General features: G+C 44.2%; 2 protein-coding genes across 15 annotated transcripts in view; both read left to right on the forward strand.

The window, feature by feature from the left end:
* The window catches only part of MGA (MAX dimerization protein MGA), a 114,826-nt gene extending 102,659 nt beyond the window's left edge, over positions 1 to 12,167 (forward strand). For 12 of the 14 annotated variants that reach the window (XM_075531320.1, XM_075531322.1, XM_075531321.1 and 9 more), the window contains 6 exons: positions 1,000 to 1,051; positions 4,055 to 4,207; positions 5,384 to 5,495; positions 5,746 to 5,979; positions 6,968 to 7,144; positions 8,284 to 12,167. In XM_075531320.1, the coding sequence (XP_075387435.1) occupies positions 1,000 to 1,051; positions 4,055 to 4,207; positions 5,384 to 5,495; positions 5,746 to 5,979; positions 6,968 to 7,144; positions 8,284 to 9,560 (2,005 nt within the window). In that variant the 3' untranslated portion in view covers positions 9,561 to 12,167. The remainder of the gene's footprint in view (positions 1 to 999; positions 1,052 to 4,054; positions 4,208 to 5,383; positions 5,496 to 5,745; positions 5,980 to 6,967; positions 7,145 to 8,283) is intronic. The other 2 variants (XM_075531325.1, XM_075531327.1) reach the window with 2 other exon arrangements.
* A 2,803-nt stretch (positions 12,168 to 14,970) lies between these two features.
* Positions 14,971 to 24,473, forward strand: part of MAPKBP1 (mitogen-activated protein kinase binding protein 1) — a 70,561-nt gene continuing 61,058 nt past the window's right edge. Inside the window, exons 1-2 of the mRNA XM_075532351.1 lie at positions 14,971 to 15,116; positions 15,705 to 15,924. Of these exons, the coding sequence (XP_075388466.1) occupies positions 15,808 to 15,924 (117 nt within the window). The 5' untranslated portion in view covers positions 14,971 to 15,116; positions 15,705 to 15,807. The remainder of the gene's footprint in view (positions 15,117 to 15,704; positions 15,925 to 24,473) is intronic.

Consider the following 24,473-nt stretch of genomic DNA (forward strand, 5'->3'; position numbering starts at 1 on the left):
AAAATTGTAAATATGGAATCAAACTAGAACCCCCTCCCAGGGGGATGAATAACGGAAAAATGTGTGAGGGGTGAGGGAGGATGACGTAAGATATTGAAAAACTAATATATAACTTATCAAGGGTTCATGAGAGAGGGTGGGCGGGAGAAGATATGGGGAGCTGATATCAGGGGCTCGAGTGGGAGGAGAATGCTTTGAAAATGATGGTGGTGGCATATGTGCAAATGTACTTGATACATTAGAGGTGTGTATGGGTTGTGTTAAGAGAAGTAAAAGCCCCTAGTAAAAGTATTTTTAAAAAAATTGTAAATATGTTCACAGGAAACTCAATTCTTCAGTGTTAGCTGTTGAAAAGGGAAGCGGGAAATGTGATTAGGCAGGCTGTACAGGGTCTGAAATGTTTTTTAGAAGTTTTATTCTCAAGCTGCGTGGTCGATACTTGGCTGTTCAGTGACTTTTTATATAATCTTGTTCGTCTGAAATATATCACAATTGAAAAGGGTAATTTGTATTTTCAGGGGTTATTTGGATAGCTGGAGAAAATAAATTATATTGTTGAATAAATATCAGGCCATGTATTGGATTTCAGGAGATCCTGGGTGATGCAAATGATTGATGCATTTGGCTGTTAACCAAAGGGGGTGGGGTTAGAGGTGTAAGTCCACTCAGAGATTGCCTCTGAATACAGGCTTGTTAGTAGGGCTGGCATAGACTCCAGGGCAGTGAGTGTTGTTTTGGTTTTTTGCTTGTTTGTTTTCTTGGTCTGCTTCTGAAAGATCTACCACTGAGCACCCTGTTCACCTCTGCTCCACATGGGCTCACCAGGTTTGCAGTTGGCTCAAAGACAACCGATAGATTTGATCCTAGAGAAAAGAAGCTGATACATTTTGGACAGCTTGGAAGCACCTGGTTTTCTTACGGCCTTGGTTTTAATACTAATATGAGATAGGCCTTTCATTATTGAATTTCAATGACATTGGACATTGTGGTCTCTCTTAGGTGCCGTACTCATACCTCTGTGGATGAGAAAACTGTTGAAAGGAGTCGGAAGGTACAGTACTTTTAATTGATAGTTATTCATTTAATAAAATAGTGTTTTAGGATTTAAACAACATTGACTATGATTCTTTTCTTTTTAATCATTAAGCTTAATGTCTTTTTCCCCTTGTTAATAAAATTGCATCATTGATGCCATCTCTTCTTTAATTGTAATATTTTCCCTATAGGTGACAATAATTTTGAGAAATTAAAATGAATATAGAGTTTACAAAAATTGCTGTGCTTATTTGAAAACTAATCTTGTAATACAATCATTTGATGTAAAACAAGCTGGCATTTTTTCTTGTCTAGGCTCATGATTTTCCATGACCTAAAATATTAATTATTCTCTAATGAAAGCTAGCAATTCAAGGAGCCTTGAAATTATAAACCTTCCCTAATTTTCTTAACGTGTTAGCTGTATGCTACCATGGCAGCATAATTTAGTAAGGTTTTCTTTTTTACCCTTAATAATATGATGAAGAGTTCAGCTGTTTAAAACATTTATCACTACTTCCTGTCTGTAAGAGATAATGACAGGCTGGGGGTTGAGGAGAGGGATTGCAGGTATTTTTGAGTCACAGGATGATTATTTTGCTTTGATTTGTTTTGGGGGATCATGTGATACATATTTGTATGATCTTAATTTTGCATATATTACTTTTAAGAAACTTCATACTAAAAACATTTTTTAGATGTAACAGTCTTCATATCAGTTTATGTAAGGTTTTTAAAAAATGATTTATAAATTATCAAAGAGTTCATGAGGAGCTGATCCCAAGGGCTCAAGCAGAAAGAAATGCTTTGAGAATGATGATGGCAACAAATGTACCAATGTGCCTGACACATGGATGGATGGACGGATGATAAGAGTTCTACGAGCCCCCCATCAGATAATTGAAAAAAGAGAGAGCTGTAGAAGCCTCCAATAAAATGATTCATATAGATCATATATACCTGTGTATAAGCTAAGTTTTTCAGCATGTTTGTAATGCAGTTTTTATGGTAAAATTAGGTGCCTTGGCTGATGCTCGGGTCGGCTTATACTCGAGTATATATGGTGTATTTAAAATGTACCCTAATTTACAATGTGTTACTATAGCTAAATGTGGTTTTATTTTTACCTTACTGAAGCTTTTACTTCCCCATACTATCTAATGCACTATAGTAATGCATAATAAATTTCTTTACAAAGATAGTGAGTTCAAAAGAGGTTTGAGTTCTCAATGGTTATAATAAAGACAATATAATCTTTCCCTGGTGGTCTAGTGGCTAGGATAATAAAGACAATATAGGAAAAAATAAAAATAGTAAAAGAACATCAGGGGGCAAAAAACTCCAAAAAAACGAGAAACCTTCTCAGACAGGAAATTTAATTATTATTTACTTTCAACATCATAAGTATAGCTGCTTTTGATGAATTTTTAAAAAGCTTTAACCTATAAGGAAAGTCAAGAACAATTTCAGCTTTGAGAAATACATAATTACAAATAATAAATTGAGAGATACAAGTGGGAAGAAGAAATAAAGGGATATGTGTGCTAGTTTATATCTTACAAAATAGAAGCAAAGTGGTCCTACCTTAGAAATTAAGGTACAATTTATCACTTCAAATTGCAGAGGAAATCATTAGAGCTAAAAATTAATGTTATAAATATGTTTTGGGAAAGAAGTGGTATAAGTGAATTAATCGTGTGCTCAGCAGAAATTGAATAAATAGCCTAGAAAATTGTGAAGAATAAGCTTATGTTACTGAATCAATCAGTGGTTGTTTATAACAATCTGGTAGAAGTACAGGACATGGTAAATTTTAAGCCCATTTGCATCTATTATTTTGTATAAAAACTACCTTTAAAAATGGAAATAAACTAGAGGAAGGCCTAAGCATTCTGAAGTGGAGAATTTTTCCTGGGGAAAAATACCCCCTGAAAAATAAGGTATTAGATAAGAGTTATGGAGCACAGGATGAAAGTCTTGCGTAATCCAGGTGGAAGGAAGCAGCCACTGTAATGGCAAGGAAGCAAGGACCAGAGTGTATTTTGGGGGCTTCTAGCAGCTACAAAAGGTTAGGGAGAATGCTGGGCTAGCAGAGGGGTTCTCCACCTTCCGAATGCAGCGCCCCTTTCACACAGTTCCTCATGTGGTGGTAACCCCTCAACCATAAAATCATTTTCGTTGCTACTTTATAACTGTGATTTTGCTACTGTTATCGATCAGGCGACCTCCTCAAAGGGGCTGCAACCCACAGGTTGAAAACTGCTGCTCTAGGAAGACTGGCAGTTAATCTTTAAATTGTAAAGGGTCTTACACAGTTATGATTTTGATAACTTGTCCTCATATAATCTTTTTTTTAAAAAACAATTTATTAGGGGCTCATACAACTCTAATCACAGTCCATACATATACATACATCAATTGTATAAAGCACATCTGTACATTCTTTGCCCTAATCATTTTCTTTGTTTTCCTCCTTTTTTCTTTTTTTACATTTTATTAGGGACGCATACAACTCTTATCACAATCCATACATATACATACATCAGTTGTATAAAGCACATCCATACATTCCCTGCCCCAATCATTCTCAAAGCATTTGCTCTCCTCATATAATCTTTATCATTAAGACAAGTTTTCAAAATAATAATGAATTGTATTAAATAAACTTTTTTTCGGAGGCATTAGCTCCCCTGACCTTAGTGATTCCCATTTTGTGGGAATCTCTAAAATTTGAGCTGTGATGTGATGTGGTCACATTAGCATGTAGTGTGGAGTTTGTCCTGCTGGCGTGTGGTTCCGTGTGAAGGAAGACTAGACTGTGGTAGTGAGATGTCCAGTTCCTAGGTTCTCTGACAGAATGTGAGTGTCTGACATCGAGCAGTGCCATTTGGAATAGAGAAGAGGCAGGGGGTAGGCGTCGGGATGGGTGTGAAAGATCCTTAGGAGGCAGTACTTTGTTCGGTAGGTCCTACCAATTCTTCTAAAACTCAGGTCTGATTGTTGGCTTGATAAACTACAGAAAGAAGCAGAAGCTTTTGCTTATTATCGGCGGACACATACTGCCAATGAGCGGAGGCGGCGTGGTGAAATGAGGGATCTCTTTGAGAAATTGAAGATCACGTTGGGATTACTCCATTCTTCGAAGGTGTCAAAAAGTCTGATTCTCACCCGGGTAAGTATTCTGTGTTAAGGACAGAGAACTTGACTAAGAGAATCTATTACAGAGAGAAGAAATTTATTGCCATTTGCAGAATATTTAAAAATTCTGCATGGTAACATGGGAGTGTGCAGTGATTGGATGCTTAATAAATCCCTTGGGTGGGGTTGCTGGGATCATTATACAATCAGTAACTGGACTTGCTTTCTGTTTATGTTAAGGTTCTTGCAATAATGAAAACACAAAGTAGTTCATGGTGATTGACTAGAGATAGAAGAAAATTTGCTTGCATTAGTGAATTTGAGGAATAATATTTAAATGTACTTCTGATGACAGTTGACAGCTACTTTAAAAGAAAATCTGCATGTAGAAGATTTTAAAGAAATTTTGATTAAATTGCTTTTAAGTAGAAGGTGGAGGAGTGCAGGCTAAGCATTAAGTACCTACCCTCCAGTCCAAAGCTATTTCTACCAGATTGTACGTAGACTAAGAGGCAGTGTTACAGCTACTTTAAAAGAAAATCTGCGTGTAGAAGATTTTAAAGAAATTTTGATTAAATTGCTTTTAAGTAGAAGGTGGAGGAGTGCAGGCTAAGCATTAAGTACCTACCCTCCAGTCCAAAGCTATTTCTACCAGATTGTACGTAGACTAAGAGGCAGTGTTACAGTTCATTAAAATCTAGGCAGAGTACAAGTGCTTTGTATATTCTTATCACTGCTTTTGAGAGTTCTCACCGACTATCTTGTTAACAAACTTAGAACAACAGTTTTTAAAAAAATGAACTAGTGCTTGCATTGATATACATCTAGCAGTAATGCTGAGTAGGACTGGCTGTGATGGTTATGTAGCAACTTGACTGGTCCATTCTTAGTCATGTAATGATGTAGTTACAAGCTTGTGATCTGATGTGCTCAACCTCTATTTTTATGCAGTGCTGATTTTCACTTAATGGCCTCGTTTGTGCAACCTAGCCATGTTGCTAAGTTGATCTAATCTTGACCCATGTTCTCTAAAAGTTAGAAAATCTCATTCAATTTAACCAAAATTAATTTCTAAAGCCTTGAGAATTGTTTTAAATGATATTTTGAAGTCTTTGACTATTAAATTACTATTACAGAAAGTATGTAGCCCTCACTTGTTTGTAGGAAAGAGAAATGTGATGGACAATGATAATTACTATTTCTATTCTAGGCCTTCAGCGAAATTCAGGGACTCACAGATCAAGCAGACAAGTTGATAGGACAGAAAAACCTGCTGACGCGGAAACGGAATATTTTGATACGAAAAGTGTCGTCTCTTTCAGGTGAGATGGGTGAAGCACACAACGAGAGCTGTAGTGAAGAGGAATCCTTGATGGATCTTTCAGATACTGTTTGTTGAAGGCTTACCTCGCCCAGAGTTATCTCTTGATTGAGGGAACCTTTTGTGCTGGGTTATAATCATTCTTGTATTTCATAGTTTAAGGGGATGTAACTAACTGGATTTCAGTTGACTTTATTTCTCATTGTGTGAGATCATGTAGAGAGTAACAATTTGTTTTCTATCAATTACAGGTAAGACAGAAGAAGTGGTATTGAAGAAGTTAGAGTATATATATGCTAAACAGCAAGCAGTAGAGGCACAGAAAAGAAAAAAGAAGATGGGATCAGATGAGTATGATGTGTCTCCCCAAATTAATCAACAGCAGGAAGGATCTTCTGCATCATCTGTAGATGTTGGACAGATGCTCATAAATAACAGGCGGGGGAAACCTTTGATTTTATCCAGAAAGAGAGTCCAAGTCACAGGTAGGAGGGACATTCCTTAGTGTAGATAAGTAGCAGTTTAGTTTAGTGGACTGAATATCTTTTTTTTGGCCATAGTTTTAGTTTTATTTAAATGAATGTACACAGTAGAATATGAAACTAGATAGTGATTTACGGCTTCGCACATTCGCAGACAGGTCCTCAGAGACCTACTTCAATAGCTTGAAAGTTATAGCTGACTATTTTCTCTAATGTTTCTGTAAATTTCTCTAAGTTGTCATCTTTTTAGACTTGATACATCAACTTTGGATTTCCATGTATTTTTTCTCATGGGTTGAGGAAGCTGAGACAAAAGAAGCTGGAAAGTTAAAATAATAAATTTTGTTGGCCCAGACCTTATTGCCCATCAATTTCCCTATTAGTGACTTACTACTAAGGAACAAAAATAAATTGATTTTGAGTTCTTTCTTTTGTCCATTTCACGCTTTGAGAAGTCCTGTGTATGAAACAGAAAATCTGTTAGCAATGGATTCTGCGATGTCAGTTTAATACTGAAGATACAAAAAGTGTTATTGCCAAGAAAGGATTTTGATGACTACTCAGTTCAGTCACTTCATTTCATGGATTGGAAAGCTGAGGTTAGAATTTGTTAGCTGTAGAGGAAAGAAAGCAGCCTAGGGACACAGTCATGTATACATTAACTTTAGCACGTCCTCATCATTTTGTCTTTCGATGATTTAGAAGAGTTGTGTGACCTTTTGTTGTATTTACTGAAGAAATTGTCAAACGTTTCATTGAAAGAGAAGTCATAACTATATTTCTCTCAACAAATTAGAACTTTTCAACCAGTAAACCATTACTTCAGTGAAAAATGGTTTTAAAAGTCAACCAAGTTGACAATCCCTCACTACATTTGAATTTACTTGTCTTTTTAAGTCAGTATTTTAGGGATGTCTCCTAGACTGTTGGACTTACACTAACTTTAGATGAAGGCTTTTTATTCTTAACTAATTTCTGATCTTCCTTTCAGAAAATATTTCACCCTCTAACACTCCACACAGCTCTGGCAACCTCGTGATGACACCGCAAGGGCAATTGCTCACCTTAAAAGGCCCCCTATTTTCAGGACCAGTGGTAACTGTTTCTCCTGCTCTCTTAGAAGCAGATTTGAAGCCTCAAGTTGCCAACAGTGTTGTGGCTCAATCAGGTATGATATAGTTGTTGTCTTCTGTGGGCAATGAAAGAGGGTTATTCTTGATACACAGCTGTCGAAAAGGGCTTTTGAATGTGATCAGTAATTACAAAGAACCATTTCATTGACATTAGGCTTGATTCATGATTCTGATAGGTGTTTTACTTGGGATTTAGAAATGTTTTGTGAATTGGCAATTTGTAAGTAGGAACAAGATATTAAAGATAGATGCCAGAGTGAAAGGACAGTGTTGAAGGGGCCCATGTCTTAGCTCTTGGTGTTGATAAATATTTAACAATGTTGTGCAGTACAGAGATGGTGCTCTCTTGCATTTCCAGCCCAATTTCGAGTGAACACCACTCCCTTTTTGTGAGGAGCAAGTGGGGCCTTGTACAGGGCGTCTCCCTCTGGTTCTTTTAATCTCCGGCACCTTAATTTCTATTAAAGTAAAGGTATCCTTAAAAACAAACTCACTACAAAGTATTACTCTGACTTGTGATAACCTCACAGAGGTTAAAGAGTAGAACTGCTTCTTTGGGTTTTCTTAGCTGCGGTCTCTACATAACCAGATAGCTGAACCTTTCTTTTTCTCTACCGCCTTGATTTAGACCACCAAGTCAGGGAAAAATTATTTGCACTGCCCAGGGACCTTGAGGTACCTTTACCTATCCCTAGCTCCTACTTTGTGCCATTGCCATCCAGCAGTCCTCTGTCCATCTTCTGCTAAATGTAGTCTGATATAAAGGAACAATCCTTTAATACAGTGCTGTCTCCGGAGCTTCATTACCCTTTCAGGGTAGCAGTTAACTGTGCGAACATAATGAACTCTATTCCTGCTACAGGATAAAAAATTACCTTGGGACATATTTCTATACAATTGTTAAATGGAACTTTTACTAATAGTGGAGATGTCAAACCCTTTGGGTTAGATTTTACTTCTATTTTCTTGTTAGGTTAGGTCCACAATTTGAAAAATGTATCTTTCCTGTATTATCTTGTTAAACGTAGACTGGGAAGCTTTAAGTACAACTCCCTAAATTCTTGGGTATGAGTAAGGGAGAGGATTCTGTCCACTGTAGATCTAAACTCTTTTTTTTTTATCCCCTCCCTCCCCCCACAATTCTTATCCCCCCCCCCCTCTCTCCACCCACCAGAAAATGATGACTTGTTCATGATGCCAAGAATTGTTAATGTGACATCATTGGCCACAGAGGAAGGCCTAGTAGATATGCGTGGCACCAAATATCCTCATGAACCTCCTGATGGCAAGCCACCCGCCCCACTGAAAGACAGCATCAGAAACGACGATCACTCCTTGGAAGAGCTGAGTAGAATCTCTTCTAGAGGCAACCACAGAGATGGGAGAGTGGCGCTGAACCCGGCACAGGTGTTTCTGGCAAATAAAGATTCTGATTTTCCACAAATAATTAATGTTTCCAGTATTCCAGAAGCACAGGAACTCTTACCTAAGAAGATTTCTGGTGATAAAAGAGGGATCCACTATAAGTGGAAAGAGAATGAATCAAGAGGGGAGAGACTGAAGCCAAAGGAGTCTCCATTTCATCAATTAAAGATGAAAGAGCTCAAGGACTCAAGCGTAGAGATGGAACTAAGAAAGGTAGCATCTGCTATAGAGGAAGCAGCACTGGATTCTAGTGAGCTCCTCACAAGCATTGAAGACGAGGATGACACGGATGAGACACTGACCTCTCTGCTTAATGAGATTGCCTTTCTTAATCAACAGCTAAACGATGACTCTGTTGGCTTGGCTGAAATGCCCAGTCCAATGGGAACAGAGTTTCCAGGGGATGCTCCACAGGCTTTTATCAATAAGCTTCCTCCTAGGAACAGAGGAACTTTCCAGGTTGAACACTTGGGAGCTGGTTTGAAAGCGTTGCCTGATGTGCAAGAAGGGAGTGAGCCCATCAGTCCACTCCTCTTACACTTGGAAGATGATGACCTTTCTGAGAATGAGAAACAGCTTGCAGAACCAACCTCGGAGACAGATGTACTTAAGATTGTTATTGATCCGGAGATAAAAGATTCTCCTCTTCCCCTCAGGAAAGCCAGCGATGGAGGGAAGAATAAGTCTAGTCGCCCCGCAGTGTCTGAGAGTGTGTCCTCACCTCCTGCTTTACACATGAAGACTGGCCTGGGGAACAGCAGCACAGATACTTTGTGGCGACCGATGCCAAAGTTGGCACCTCTAGGCTTAAAAGTCACTAATCCTTCCAGTGATGCAGATGGGCAGAGTCTTAAAGTGATGCCTTGTTTGGCACCTGTAGCTGCCAAAGTTGGATCAGTTGGACACAAAACAAACTTAACAGGGAATGATCAGGAAGGCCGGGACAACAAAGTTATGCCCACCCTGGCACCTATTGTTGCTAAATTGGGCAACCCTGGGGCTGCACCAAGTTCTGCAGGGAAGTGAACTCACCTTGTCCTAAGGTGGAAGCCAGGCTGTGAGGGGAAATTGAATCTCATCTTTCTCTGCAGGCATCTGTTGTTGTCATGAACTATAATCCTTGACTTGGAGGATGTAGTGGATAATGATGGAGAAATGGGGTAGGGTGCTGACCCGAGTATAAGAGATTACTACTATGAAATTCTGATCATGTTAAAATGTGTTACCTCACTTGTGGTGCTGGGTTCCCCTCATTGTCTCCAACAAGATGTGATCCAATACTCAACACAAGGTGCCCCTCTTACCCAAGGAATTAATAATTGTGTGGACTCCCAGGCCATGCAGTGGTCCCTCGTTCTCTCCCCGAGCAGAAGCTGCTTGAGACGTAGGTGATGTCGTAGGCTGTAGCTGGTAGCTGTGGGGCTGTCTAAACCCGAAATCCAAGGACTGTAGTGTCCTTGTGCAGAGGGATCCGGAAGAGGGGTTTGGGTTGGTGTTTGACACATAGGGAATGGGGCTGTGTGGGTCACCTGAAATACCAAAGTGGAGGACTTTGTGGCCTTTGGCAGAATTTTCTCCTCTTTCGTCTCACAAGTAGCTTCCATTTTTCTGACCATTTCAGTCAGCATTGTAGGTTCTGGTAAAGCAGGGATGCTTTTAATGTTGACCACTAAGCTGACTACGTTGAGATGTCTTTAAGAAAATAGTAGTTCTCCTTTTTTGTCAGGACCCACAAGGGTTTTGCAAAGACCATTTTATAGTGCCAGTGGTTTCGATTGGGAATATTTATTTTGGAGGTCAGCTTAGAGGAGCCCTTTTCCGCCTTCACAATTCATATCACTTAAGAGCGAGCTGGAAGGAAAGCATCGCCTCTGCACCCCATATACTACTAATCAATACAATTGTGGGGCTGAGCATTTCCTAAGGTAACCAGCCTCCTGGTGCTTGAAGGTTTCATTCACTGTTACCTGCACAGGACGTAAACAAAAAGAAAAGTCACAGTAGGCACTCTCTACCAGGGAAATAAGGCAGTATTTGAATCATGAGATATATTTTTTATTATCTGCTACCATGGGTAAATGATCTGTAGAGCTTTTTCACTCATTAGCTGTCAAAGTATGAAGGACTGACAGCCTGTAAAGATATTTATATTTTTGTATAGTTGTTTTCATAGGCTTCTCAAAGGCTGAAGTTTTCAACCTAGGAGATGAGATTTGTATTAAGTATAGAAATGTTTCGTATCTAGTTTGTAAATAATCATGGTGCACTTGAGAGGTCTCCTGGAACTCCTGGGCGCAAGGATTGCTATTCTGAAAATGTATAGACTGGGATTTAGCTGCTGCATTTTGCCTTTCTTAAATAATTATATTTTGGAATGTAACCGCTCTCTGTCTTCATTGACAGGATCTGCTTGTGTGTGAAACATTTACCACAAGAGCTTCCAGTACCTGGGCTGTGCCTAGGTGATGCTGTTGCTTCTATATTCCCTGCCTCCTTTACTGCAAATCCATTCAGCACATCTTCAGACCTAGATTGTGAGACCAACTTTGAAATGGTCCTAGTCGGTGAATTATTAATTCCATGATTGGCTCCTTTCTCTTAGCTTGGTAATTAACAACAGATTGAGAGGGATGAGGACAAGAATTCTCTGTAAACTTCAGTGGGAGAAAATTCTTAGGTGATCTTGTCCTACTTGTCTTCCTGGAGCTGCTTTAAAGGCTGCTGAAGAAGCTTGAAGTGTCGGTAAAGCACTCCGCTTCTCATCCTACCCAACAAATTTCATTCAGTACCTTAGCCAAGGATTGTCTTTGGATATGCTAGTGCTCTGACCCAGGTATAGAGCAGTTTCCCATGAATTGTTTCCTTGCTTGTCCTGTTTCCTCCTGCCTTACCAAGGCTGCTCTTGTGGCTTCTTGGGGTCAGCCAAGGACTATAGGAAAGTGTGCAAAAACAATCCTCAGGAAAAGGATCTTTTTCGCTACTAAACACTGTACCCTTTTTAGGGGAAAATGCTGTTCTTTCTCTTTCCCCCCACCCCCAAGGAGGAAAACTCTATCCTTGACTAGGGAGGCTATTTGACTGTTTATGATATATGGAGGTGGAAATGATAGAAGATTCCAGGTGTTCAGGAAAGACTGCAGATTTTATTACAAACCCCCAAGATGATGTGTTCTAAAGACCATTTAGAACCAGGAGTCCTCAGGGTGGTTTGAAGAAGGCCCAATCTCCAGAGCAACCCTGCAGTGCAGTCTTAACAAATCTCAAAAAACGATTCCCCTCTAACCTTACCCCGGGAGACACGGATCTATGAAAATGATATGTGTGGTAATGAAAAATGTAGTTGAGTGAAAGGAGTTGAAGATGGAGGGCAGTGGGCTCTCACCCTATCTCTTTAAGAAGCATGATCTCAGTAGACCAATAATTCACCTTTTTATACATCTGTAAATACATGGAATGTTTTTAAGAATATAATTATGCCAGATTAGCCTTTTCCTTTATATATTAAATATATATCTTTTCTTTTCTGCTTTTGAAAAATGACTATTTTTTTAGAAACCCAAGACCAGAAGAAGACATTTGGCGGCTGAAAGGCAGAATGTATAAATCTAAAATAAATAAAACCAATTAAAATAATTGAAGCAGGATTTGGTGTTGGGGGGTTTGTGCCGACTTGGAATTGTCGTCATTGAAGTAGTTTTGGCACGGGAGCTCCTTAATGTCTTCAAACATTTCTGACATGCTGTCGGGGTGTTTGTGGTGTTCTGATCCATGCAGCATGCTTTCCATGGAGTCTGAAAATTTTTGTATACCTTGATTGCAAATAATTTGTCTTAAAATTCTCTCGAAGAAAGGTTAGCCTTGTACTGGTGTGTACAGGCAATATACTTGTTGCCTGGGTAAGAACAGGGGTCGTAAATTACAGTCTTAATGGCTGCGGCTGAATGAATAGGTTTTCTCACAGCAAAATATTTATTAACTCCTATAATTTACAGTTTAAGGAGCTCTTCAAATACTTTAGGCTACTAACAGATCAACTCCATTTATATAGACTTTGTATACATTTTGAATAATTTTACATTAAATGCAGTAGTTTCAGTCCCCAGAATTATGGGTCGAATAACTGATACTGAGGCCTTCGTATAATAAGTTTTAGAATGGTTTCAACCCTGAAGAAAAACCGCTCCTAAGAGTCTATTTGGGGAGCATGCATTCAGTTACCTTTTTCCTAATAAAATGGAACCAGATGAAATGACCTGAGTGGTAAGTGCTTCTTGAAGACATTTAAGCAAAGAGGTGTGTTTGGTCCTCCCTTTCAGAAGGTGGATACACAAGCTGCAGTGCAGGTAGCACATTTGAGAGAGTTGTTACAGAGAATGAGTACTAACCAAGACCCAGAATAAGTGATTTTTTAAGAAAGTAAGGGCATCAGTACTTCAATGTCGTATTGTTGCTCATGGAACTACGTGGGCACAATGACTGCTTGCAGAGAAATTGAAGGGAAAAATCAGGTATTGTAAAGTGGCCTAGAGTGTGTACGTGAACTACCGTTCCGCCCAGGCCCAGGGTGTTAGTAGTCACAATGGAGATGTGTGTGGAGAAAGGGGAGGCTCACCTGTAGGATGAGTTGGGAATTTTGAGACTGCACTCTACAAATTATTTTGTCATCATAAACTCTCAGAAGAAATACTGTTGAAGTTGGAAAGCAGTCTTGGAGGCATTGTTTTGCGCTTCATCCTGTTTCCATGTACAAATACTGGTCTTGGCTCACAGTGCCTTGCTTGTAAGGTGCTCAATAAATACTTGGATTGATGCTATCCAGGATCCTTAATGACATGCTGTTTTGTTAAACTAGGGTAGATTTTAAAATCTGATCTAATGAACATACTACTAAATGGATAGTTGTCTATCTCTAGTCTAAGAGATCTAGAATTTTAGAATTGAACAAATGTATACATGTTTAGAACATACAAACAATAGAAAGTGAAGTAGCATATGGATGGTGAGATACTTAGAACCAACTGAATTTAGAGAGTGACAAAAGGGTATGAAAAGGAAATCTCACTGGATCTGCATCTTGTCTGAGAAATTCAAGTATAGAACAACCAGTCCTCAGGCAAACAGTTCAGAGGTTGTGACGGAATATAGACATAAAGGTTGCACTGAATTGTGAAGAATTAAGTGGATTTAGCCCTCAGCTGGGAAGTGTGTAGATTCTGGACTTTGAGAAATTCCCTCAATTTCACTTCAACTTAGACATGGGATGTAGGAACTTAGATTTGCCTCTACAGCTTCAGATGAGGGCAGTTTGAGGAACATTTTGTAAAGGGTTTAAACTAGGGTAACAAAAGATAGGAAGTGAACAATATGACACTTTGGAAGCAAAGCCCGTGCAGCCTCACCTGGAGTGGTTTGAGGTAAATGAAACCATTAAGCCAAACCCACTGCCCTCCAGCAACCCTTTATTAGAGCAGGCTTCTAAGACATCTTGAATGGAGCCACCGGTGGTCCCTCACCTTGCAGTTAACAGTGTTCTGCCTAACCTCCCTGCCACAAAGCTCCTTCAAGAATCTGCTAGGCGCAGATGTATGGACAGGACTAGAGCACGTTTAAATGGATCGTGGGTGAAAGCCGGGTGAGTCCTGCAGTACGCAGGTCAAAACGCCAGGTGGCGCTTTGAGCAGTGTTCCGGCGGCTTCCCGAAAGGGAAAGAATTCTCTGGTGTCACGAATGACACTTTCCTCCACAGGTCTGAGAAGTATTTTTTAAACTCCCTTTAATCTTAAGGGAGGTAAGGCGTCTGATCTCTTGTCAGCCTTTAAGCCTTACGTGCCTGCTTTGCCCTTGACTGTGTGCGGTTCACCCCTTAGAGCAGTGCTTCTCAAACCTCATGCCGCGATCCTTTCATACACTTCATGTGCTGACCCCCCAGCCCTAAAGTTACTTTCGTCGCTACTTCATAACTAGTTTTGCTAGTTATGCATCGGTCGACCCCTATGAAAAAGTGGTTAAGACTCCCCAAAGGGGTCGCGACCCTCTTTTTGAGAACCGCTGGTTTAAATCAGCGTTTGAGACCGGCGCAGAGCCTGGAGACTCCACTCCCGTAAAGCTGAGCTGGGGGTCGGTTTCAGCTTCGGTCTCGAGCGCATACCATGCGCCCTGCGGCGGCGCGTCGTCCCGTCGCTGGGACTCTGGAAAAGGCCGTTCTCTGGGGCACTAGGTCCCATAGTACCATAAAAGGCTTGGTTTTCTCAATTCCGAGACCACCGACTAGTTGAACCCACGAATGCTTTGGGCGGAACCCGCGGTTCTGGACCCCGAAGTCATCTACTTCCGACGTGCTCTCATTGGCTCCGCCCCCATAGACCTGGCGCGCCTGCTCCCGAAAGGTCCTCCTGGGTGCAGGCCACACCCCTTCGCGCGGCCCCGCCCGCCCAGCGCCGCAGTTTGGCCCGGGCGGTAGTTCGCGTTTTGAGCCGCTCGTGCCACCATAGCTGCTGAAGCCGCTGCCGCGGCGGAGCTGAAATCTCCCAGCGCGATGCCCGAGGGCGCAGTGAGCGAGGCGGCCCTCGCACCCCGGGGCTGGTGAGGGTGGGCCCTCGCGGGGGCGCTGACGAGTAGCAGGGGCTTCCAGGAGGCGGACGGGCTGGGGAAGGGAAGGTCCCGGGCCCGTCTGGCTGACCGAGAGCGACCTCTGGAGGGTCGGGGTGGGGGAGGCTCCCGTGGCCGAGCGGGTTTCTGGGCCGGGGTGAGCCCCGTCGCGCGTGGTGACCCCGCGGGCGCAGCGCAGGTGTTCAGGGCCCCCGCGGAATTCCTTGGTGCCTTCGGCGGCCTCCTTCCTTGAGCGCCCTAGGTACCATGGGAACGGTTGGGAATTAACGGGGACCAGACCAGTCACCAGTCTTCCCACACTGCTAGGTAGGGCCCACCCCATCCCACCCCTGAAGCACTTCTGGCCGGTGTGGACCTGGCATTTCTTCTTAGGCGTAGGATCCTTCCCCACCCCCACTTTTAAAAAGATTGAGCTTTATAAAGACTCTGCAGGACTTGGGAGCAGAAAGGAGAGTGCTGTCAGGAAAGGACAGTAATGCCTAGGCGTGCCCGAGCTGTTGACCCAGCCAGGCAGCAGGTAAGGCATCTCCTCTAGTGCTAAGGTGACCCCTGCCCTCTCAGGTCAGTACGTGGGCGCCTTGGAAGGCCCTGTAGAGTGGAAAGGCTGTGCCACTGTTGAGACGGCCTGAGACCGAGCCAGGTGCTATACCAAGGGCTCCTCACCATGATGGCTGTGGAAGGGTCGACCATTACCAGCCGGATCAAGAACCTTCTACGATCCCCATCCATCAAACTACGCCGGAGTAAGGCAGGAACCCGGCGGGAGGACCTCGGCTCCAAGGTGAGTTCTAGTATTGGGAGCTGCCCCTTCTCAGTCTCCCCTTCTGCTGCTCCAGGCACCTCTCTGACCATCCTCTTTCTGGGGAAAGAGGAGAACTAGCAACTCCTGCTGGCTCTCAAAATCCTAGTAAGCCCATCACAGCCCTTTCAGCACACATGGATTCGCTTTCAGGCTGAGCCAAGCGCAGCAGCAGAGGTGGGCATGCTGAGCGTCATCCAGGAGAGATGCAGGAAGGCAGCCGGGAGTCAACCCTGGCCCCACTAAAACCAACTTTGGGTTTGGGGAAGCCATTTGATAGGCAGTGACTCAGTTTCCCTTCTTGGAAGAGGAGCATGAGACATAACCCTTGTTAAGGACTAAGCTGTGACTAATGCAGGTGTTAGTGTCACAGCTGGAGTTATGTAAGAGCTCTAGTAAACACCTGGTCTGAGGAACTGATTTGGTAAATGCCTTGCCTATGGTCAAAACAAATTTTCTCCCCTCTTTAAGAGACCTAAATGAACTTATTTGGAGCTTCTTCAGATTGCTAGCTTTAAAGGTGTCAGGAGCCTGCCAGAAAAATACAACAGATTTTTTTTGTGTGGCTTATCTCATTCCCTGTAAGCCAGGAACCCCTTCCTACTCAGCCTTACTTCCTTAGAGGCTAAGTCCCTGTTCATCTCCTTACTGGGCTTAAACTTCTCTTCAGGTTTGTGAGCCCCACAACTATAGAAATACCAAAGTAGACTAAATTTGTTTAGTCCCTGAGGGAATTTGAGGCTTTGTCCCCATAGGATCAGATCGGACTCTTGTGTTTCATTAGCATTTTGTAACCACAGTAGCCGGTGTGATGCAGGAGTGCTGTTGGGAGAGGCATTCATGATAGCATTTTATTGCCTCGCCTGTATCTATTTCTTCAAAGTCGAATAAACCCAGGGAGGAATGATTGAAGAGGGCTAACGTCCAGCATGGCAGAGTTTGGGGAGGACTTTGCAAAGATCCTTGTCCCTGAGCGGAGCAGGAGCAGGAGCAGAACCTTACTTGGATATGGTCAGAAAGCAGACTGCTTTCCTGTCGATTTCAGCAGAGGTTGTACTGAATCAACATTAACCACAAGATTCCATGGCACTGGAACTATTGGTCCTTCTAAGAACTCTTAACAGTTTTTCACTGGCCATTTTTGTTTAGAGGTAAATTTCTGGGTTCTTCTCAGGTTTGACACAATGACTGCCACCATAGACCCAAACATCGCTATGATTGTGAGGATGATACAGGACCGGGCATTGTTCTGCATAGGGTTGTGTTGAACCAACTCAGCAGTACCTACAGCAAAGGCTCTTAGTAGAATCGTTGTTCATAGGCTTTTCTGGAGGCAGGAGAGTGAGCCTGAAATTTAGAAGCTGCCTTAGATTTTATTGTGTTGGCTCATTTTTTGTGCTGGTTCGTTCGTGGTCCTGGAAACCCTCATATCCTTGACTGGTAACTTAGCAGTGATCAGCACTACTGAAACTACTAAACTTCTCATATATGTGGCTTCTTGTACTGGCCAAGAGCTTGGTCTTTAGGTAGTGCTAGTATTGTAATTTTGGTCTAGAATCCAGAAGGTATGGTCCCCATTCTATGGCGTTCATCATCAATACATTCAACAAATGTTTATTGAGTTCCAGTGATGAATTAAACACATCCTTGCCTTCTGGAATGTGTGGCTAGTCAGCATATACACAGATAATTATAGTTTGGTATGGTAAATGCTGTCTTAGCAGTTTGTATATCTTATTAATGGGGAGCACTGGGAAGGGACCTTACATCTGCTTAGGAGAATCAGGGAAGACGTCACAGAAGAATGAGACAAGAGGGGAAGAGGTTACCAAGGCAATGGTGGAAAAAGAGCCCCCACACCCCACACCGTCCCCTGCCCCACACCACCACCATTCCACGTCCCGATTTCCAATTCAGTGCTTCAGACTGCTTTAAATGACTGGAGCTTGGTGCGTAGGAAAGACTAAGTTGAAGTTGAATGGCCCCGTTGCGTGAAGGGTCTGACTTGAAGAAGAGCACCCAAGAACAATTAGCTGGCTTTTGGGTGCTAGGACCCTAAAGATGCCTACTCTGTATTGCACTCTCCATACTCTGTATTGAAGACTTCACAAGATACTGTAAAATCCTGCCTGTGGCAACCTCCATAGGCCCTGGTGTATCGGGCCTTGTGAGCTGCGGTGATTGTGGTTAATGCGTGGTGACAGAGAGCTCTGGTTCACAGACAGCTAATTCTGAAGTTTGAAAAGAAAAAAAACACATGCCACTCTTGGGGGGCAAAGAGGAAGAGATGCAGGTGGCCTGCTCCTTTGAATCAGACTGTTGCTCTGAATTGCAGTAGCCTTCCTCCTGCTTTCCATCAAATCCCGCACTGATTTCCAGACCCACTTTATAACCACTGGGCTCTCTCTCCAGGCTCCAGCACCTTGGAACCAATCTCTAATTGTCTTCCTTTCCTAGGGGCAGGGGGCCATGTTCTTATTTCCATACATCATGCTGCTCAAGGCAGGGTAAAGTATGCAGAGTAAATGAATGATTGCTGAGGAAATAAGAATAACGTAAAGGTGTCAAACACAGTGGGGGTAGCCCTGGAAGTCCAGGAAAACAAGAAATGGTCAGGAGGCGTTTGTGACTGCTTAGTTGAGAAATCCAAAGTAGGAATAATAAGATGGTGAGAACGAAGCTGGGACGTAGCCCATTGCGGTGTGAGCGATCTGAAGCGAGGAAGTACACATGTGCAAAAAGTAGTGTGCGCTGAGGCCTTTTCCTGCGGGAGAGGGCTGGGTGTGCGTCAAGCCAGTGTGAAAGAGCCAGTGGAGACGAGGAGTGAAGGCACCACCCAAACCCAGACCCAACCCACTGAAGGCGAGTCCGTTCCAACCCCTTACGACGCTATAGGAGGGAGTAGAACTGCCCTACAGGGCTTCCCGGGGGATAGTCTTTTTAGAAGTCGGGTGCCATGGCGTTTTCCTGCCTGGTGGGTTGGGGTCCCTGGCATTGCAATTAGTTGCCCAATGGTTACCGCACTGTGCCTCCCCTCGCAGATCCCACTGCCATCAACTCCAGTCGATTTGGACTCAGAGGGACCTCATATAGGATTTCCGAGGCTGTAAATCTTAGGGGATCTTAATTCCGAGGAGCAGCTGGTGGGTTTGAACCTCTGAGAATAAGTGAGAGCTGGGGTTTGTGCTCTGCTTTCTTAAAGGGTGTGGCATCCCCGGGGTCAGTGGACTTTATGTCCGGTCTGCTGAGTTGTTGAAGTGTAACTCAAAGGTATCGCTTGTTAATGCCCTCCGAGTTCCAGTCCTCTACAAGGCTCAGCCTCCTACCGTTCCTCTCGATTGTGCCTCACCAGCATGAATCTCTGTTTTCCTTAAGAAGCAAGTGTGTATGCAACCCTTCCCCCTCCTTGCGTTTCTGAAAGATTTTTATGTGGAGGGAGCTTGGCTGCTTTTCTGTTTTAACAAAGGACAGAAATGGACTGGAGCCGAGCAGGCAAGATTTAAGTTAGGGATACAAAAGGACTGCCTGTGCTGGAGGACTGTTAGGTTTTGAAAAAAGTAAGTGAAGCAAGTTTTGAAATCCTCCTCCTCCTCAGTAGCGGTCAGCCTAACGTGGGTTGTGTTTTATCCCCTCTGGAACATTGGGCAGCGTGGCGAGCAGCTTTCTCCTGTGTCTCAGTTTTTCTCATTGCAGCTCTAACTCACAGTCTCCCCCTCTCTTCCTTGGTGCCTTTGCCTTTACGATGGCGCTGTTTATGTGTGGCACTAGGAAGGGTTTGTGCAAGCAGGTTTCATGGAGGAGTAAACAGGCAGTCACTGAATTTCAACTTTGGCTCAGTGGGCGAGCCCCAGGTGTAAGTGTTGAGACTCTCATTTGCCTCTTTGGTAGTGGGGAGACAGTTCCTTTCCAGAGCACTCATGAATCATCGTCTTTGCTTGCTGGCTTTCAGCTTGGGGGAGTGAGACATCAGGGTGGCCAAGCAATGTTTATCTATGTATGCATCCCGAGCCCTACCCTAGCTACCTTGAATCAGAACCTCAGGGGGTCCAGTGTGGCAAGTTGCATATATAAGAGGGGGCTTCAGAAGTTCATGAGAAATTGTCTTTGAATTCCATAAACGTGTTGACGCTCCTTTGTCTTACATACCACCAGAGGCCTACTGGCGGCGCTGGCGCAGGTGCTCAGACCCATACCCAGCCCTCATGAAGGCGTCTTGTAGGCTTTGCAGGTACAAAGCCAGCCTAGCAAGGGTTCTTCTCTTCCTTACAGTTTGCATAGCTACTGTGTCTTCTAGACCGATTGCTCTGTAAACTGCCATGTCAGGAGAGATTTGAGAGGGTTACACTGTCACAGCGTCAGATCTGAGGAGCCGCTCATTCCCTTCCTAAGGCAGATGAGGAATTTACTTTGTGGATAGAAGTAAGAAACTTTGTGATAATATCCCTCTGTCCAGGCCAATCTTTATGTCACCTATCTACTTTCCAGATCCACTGTTCTTGAGTTGATTTCCTAATAATCATAGCAACCCTCTGTCTAAAAATCCTTATGGAAGCAGACAGCCTCGTCTTTCTAACCAAGGGGTGCCTGGTGGTTTTGAACTGCCAGCCTTAAAGTTGGCAGCCAACCCCCAACCTACAGCTCCGCTATGAATCATAATTTACTCAGTGGGATCTAGTAGCTGGGTGAGACACACATGTAAGTGCTCCATCACTAACTGAATGGTTGGTGGTTCGGATCCCCCTTAGAGGTAGGTGCCTTGGGAGACAGGCCTGGGAATCTGCTTCTGATATAGGCATAGCCTTGAGCACCCCATGGAGCGACTCTCCAGGAGTTTGAATGGATTCTGTGGCAACTGACAGCATCCACTGCCCGCGTCCCTCGGGGCTCTTAGGATCCAGTGGTTATTTTAGTGGGCTCTCGTCTAGAATAGGTGACCAAGGGTGGAGGTCCTGTGGCCAGCAGCCTTGCTCCTCCCTGCCTTTGTAAACGACCTTGGGCAGGTTCTTGTTTTTCCTCTGGTGCATTCTCTGATTCAGGCGGTGGAGTGTCTTGGGAGCTTCAGAACAGGTGGTGTAAAAGGAAAAGTGTCAGTGCTCTCAGTTTCGCTTCTTTGATCTTCATTTCATTCCTTCTTCCGGTGCCTGCAGCTGCCTCAGCCTTCAAAGTGACTCGCACTGGGGGTGGGGGCAGAATTCCCCTTCCCTGGGCCCCGCGATTCTTCCTCGGTTGGAAACAGCCGCCTCTCTTTGGGCTCTGTTGCCTTTCGGAGCCTTCCCTCCTCGTCTTGGCCTCATTCATTTCTGTGTTAGTGGTTCTGCTGCTTTCCAAGTTCCCCTTTCCTCGCTTGCTCTGTACTGAGGGCAGATTTCCCTGGTTGGGTCCGGTTGAGTCACCATCTTCCCCCCTGCCAGTACTTTGAGTCTCTTAGGAGCCATTGGTATTTCTCTGACTCCCCCTCCCTTTTCCATTTGTCAGCTGTATGTTTTCCTTTCGTGGCCAAGGAAGAAACACTGGGAGAGCTTCAGCCTGACCTTGGTGACCCCACTCCTGAGCCCCAAGCTGGGCTGTGCTCTTCTTTCTGCCCCTTGGTTTGGAAAGCCGTCCAGGACTTGACGTGGGACTGTGTTTATCCAAACAAGCTTCGCAGGGAACACGGTCTGCCCTCCTCCTGTCCTCAGAGTATCTGTTGGTTTTACTTCGCGTTCAGGCTGCATGCAGTGTTGGTCAGGAAAACAGCTACAGGTTGGATTTGTACGCTAGCACCTCCGCATTGCTGCAAGATAATAAGCCTCTGGCTCCATTGTTTCCTGCAGGGCCGGCGGCGTGCTCTCTGCTGGCTTCCTTTGCTCGGCGGCTCTCAGCAGAGGGAGGGAATGAGAGCGGCCCACCTACTTGGGTGTTTATTGTCACACTTGTGGATTTCACCTAAACTTCTGTTACTGTTAAAAATAAAGAGGAAAACAGCTACAAACTAAAAAAGTCAAGAAGCCACAGCCAGCCTGGGCAGCGTGCATCGTGTGGTTGGTATTTTTAGGGTGCTCAGATTTTCCAAGTCTTGCCTCTCTTCTCGTCAGTTCTGTCGGCATTGTACTATACTTCTTGGTGGCCACTTCATTTCCTTGTTTTTGAAGGACTCTTACGGAAAAGTGACTTTGGTGTCTACAGGTGACCTCTGAGACTGCTAAGTAGTAAATTCCACGTGACTCCCCCACTGTCAGCCCGTCATAGATCATGTGTGTAAGGCTGTTTTCATTCCCTAGTTCATAAAGCAGTCCTTTAAGATTGTGTTCAGACTCAGTCTGTACCCTAAAACTGAAACGAGGCTGAGGATGCTTCCCCTTGCCTGCCCGTCCTTCACAGCTGAGATTTCAGCTTACATGGAGACGGTGACACCACCCTTGGGGGACCATACTGTCAACTTCTCTCGGGGCGGTCTTGAGAAGGGTGTGCGCCCTGCCCCTCATTCGTGCTGAGCTTCGTCTTTTCTCAGTCCACGCTCGTTGCGAGCCCTCCCTTCTCAGATGTGTGTGTGCCTTTAGTGGACTGCTTGTCGTTTCCCAGCCACGCAGCTGCCCCTGCTAACGGTGCTGGCCTTTCCAAAGTCAGGCCTCCTAGAAGTATGACACGGAATCGACGTGGAGTCGTTTGTGAAATGCACTGCACCGTGAGTACTTACAAAATGTGCCCCCATGTGCCCTCCACCCAGGTCAAGAAATAAGGGCACTGCTGACGCATTGGTAGATGCTGAAGGAAGCGATGCCAACAGTGCCCCGGAGTCGGGTGCGGATGGAGATGGGGCTTGCGTTTATGTAATCAAGGTGACCTTCTTTTAAAAGTGCAAATACTCGAAGACTCGACCGTGACGGTTTGTGTCTCCCCCCTCCCCCGTCGTTAGGAGGGTGTTGTATCGTTCCCCATTTCAGGCATCATGCTATTGAAACCATCCTTTCCCTGCTCACATTGTCTTCGCCTTCTCCCCGTGGTAGTTATATTAGAGATAATCGCAGTATTAATAATAACTAACGTAGTGAGCTTTTGCTATGTACCAGGCGCTGCACCACATATGTTACACATAATTTTCAATTTTCACATAACTGTGAAGAAAATATTGTCCCCCATTTTGTAGATGAGGAAACCGGTGCTAGAAAAGGTCAGATGAATACCTGGTGGTTTCACAGTAAGTGACTGAGCTCCAATTCAACCCAATATTGTAAAAACTTCTGAGCTCCCATGTGCAAACCACGGCACTGAGCACAAATGTACGCCTAGTGTTGCTATTGGCACGTTAACCTAGAGTCACATCTGCACTCAGCTTGAGGAAGTATACTGTGTCTCCCCAACAGTCCCATAAAGATCAACGTGATGGATTCTCTGACTTCACTTCATAACCCAAACCCAGAGATTCTGGTCCCTTTGTGTACTTGCTCCTTGCATTCTGCTCCAGCACCAGGGTTCTTCAACCGTTAGCCCCACGTCTTGCCCTGGGTGTCGATAGAGCTGTGCAGTTTGCATGTCAAGTTGACAGGGTCCAGCTGTGTGGTTGGTCCCAGATCCTTTTATTGTGCTCCTCTGGTTGGGTTGAGGTGAGGTGGGCAGTGAAGTAGAGATGGACAGATACCCTTGGTAGTGTGTATGCCCTTGGTTTTGTGTGTGCGTGCGTGTGTGTGTGAGAAAAAGAGAGAGCGAGAGAGAGCGAGAGAGAGAGAGAGAGAGAGAGAGCGAGCTTTAAACTGCTCTGGTTGGCAAGTTGACTGTGTGCCTTATATGCGTGACTAGTTGCTGGTGCTAACCACACAAGCCAGTAGTCCAAACCCACCAGCCACTCCTGTGGGGAAAGATGAGGCTGTCTGCCCCTCTCAAGACTGAAAGTCTCAGAAACTCCAAACGGGCAGTTTTACTCTGCCCTGTAGGGTGGCTTTGAGTTGGAATCGACTTTGAAGGCAGAGGGTCTGGTTTGGGAATTTAAGTGCTACCCCAGATCTCTCCCACTTTATCTCTGAATTCCCTTTCTCATGTCTCTGCCTCTCCCTACCCACCACTGAGCTTGTCTTTGAGCACTGCTGCAGGGTCAAATTGGCTGTTTTTGAGTGGGGGCAGTAAGGATGGAGGAGAGAGAAGTTCCATGCCCAGGACTGCCCTGGATGGTGAGAACTGGGGGCCATGAATAGGAAAATACGTAGAAAGGAGGCCGCCTGCCCGCCTGACTCAGTTTGACTGTGTGGACCCCAGGGCCGTGAAGTTCCTCAGGCACATTTGTATTGTAAGGGAGCCTCAAAAGCTCATGGAAGTGTTTCATTGTCTCTCCGTCTCATTTTCCAATGGACTTTTGGAAGGCCCTCCTACTTTGATTTCTTCTCTCTCCTATGACAGTAATCATAAGCACAGAAACATAGGAAGTCTGCCCTCCTGCCGCTGCCCCAGCTTCAGTCCAGGGCAAAGGAAGCCCCAGCCTAGGTGAAGTGGGTGGAGTGCGGCCCACGTGCTGTTGGTGATCCCTGGGGAGGAGCTTGGAGCATGCTCAGAAAGCCTGA

This window comes from Tenrec ecaudatus, chromosome 14 (genome assembly GCF_050624435.1).
Source record: "Tenrec ecaudatus isolate mTenEca1 chromosome 14, mTenEca1.hap1, whole genome shotgun sequence".
Taxonomy (NCBI): Eukaryota; Metazoa; Chordata; class Mammalia; order Afrosoricida; family Tenrecidae; genus Tenrec; species Tenrec ecaudatus.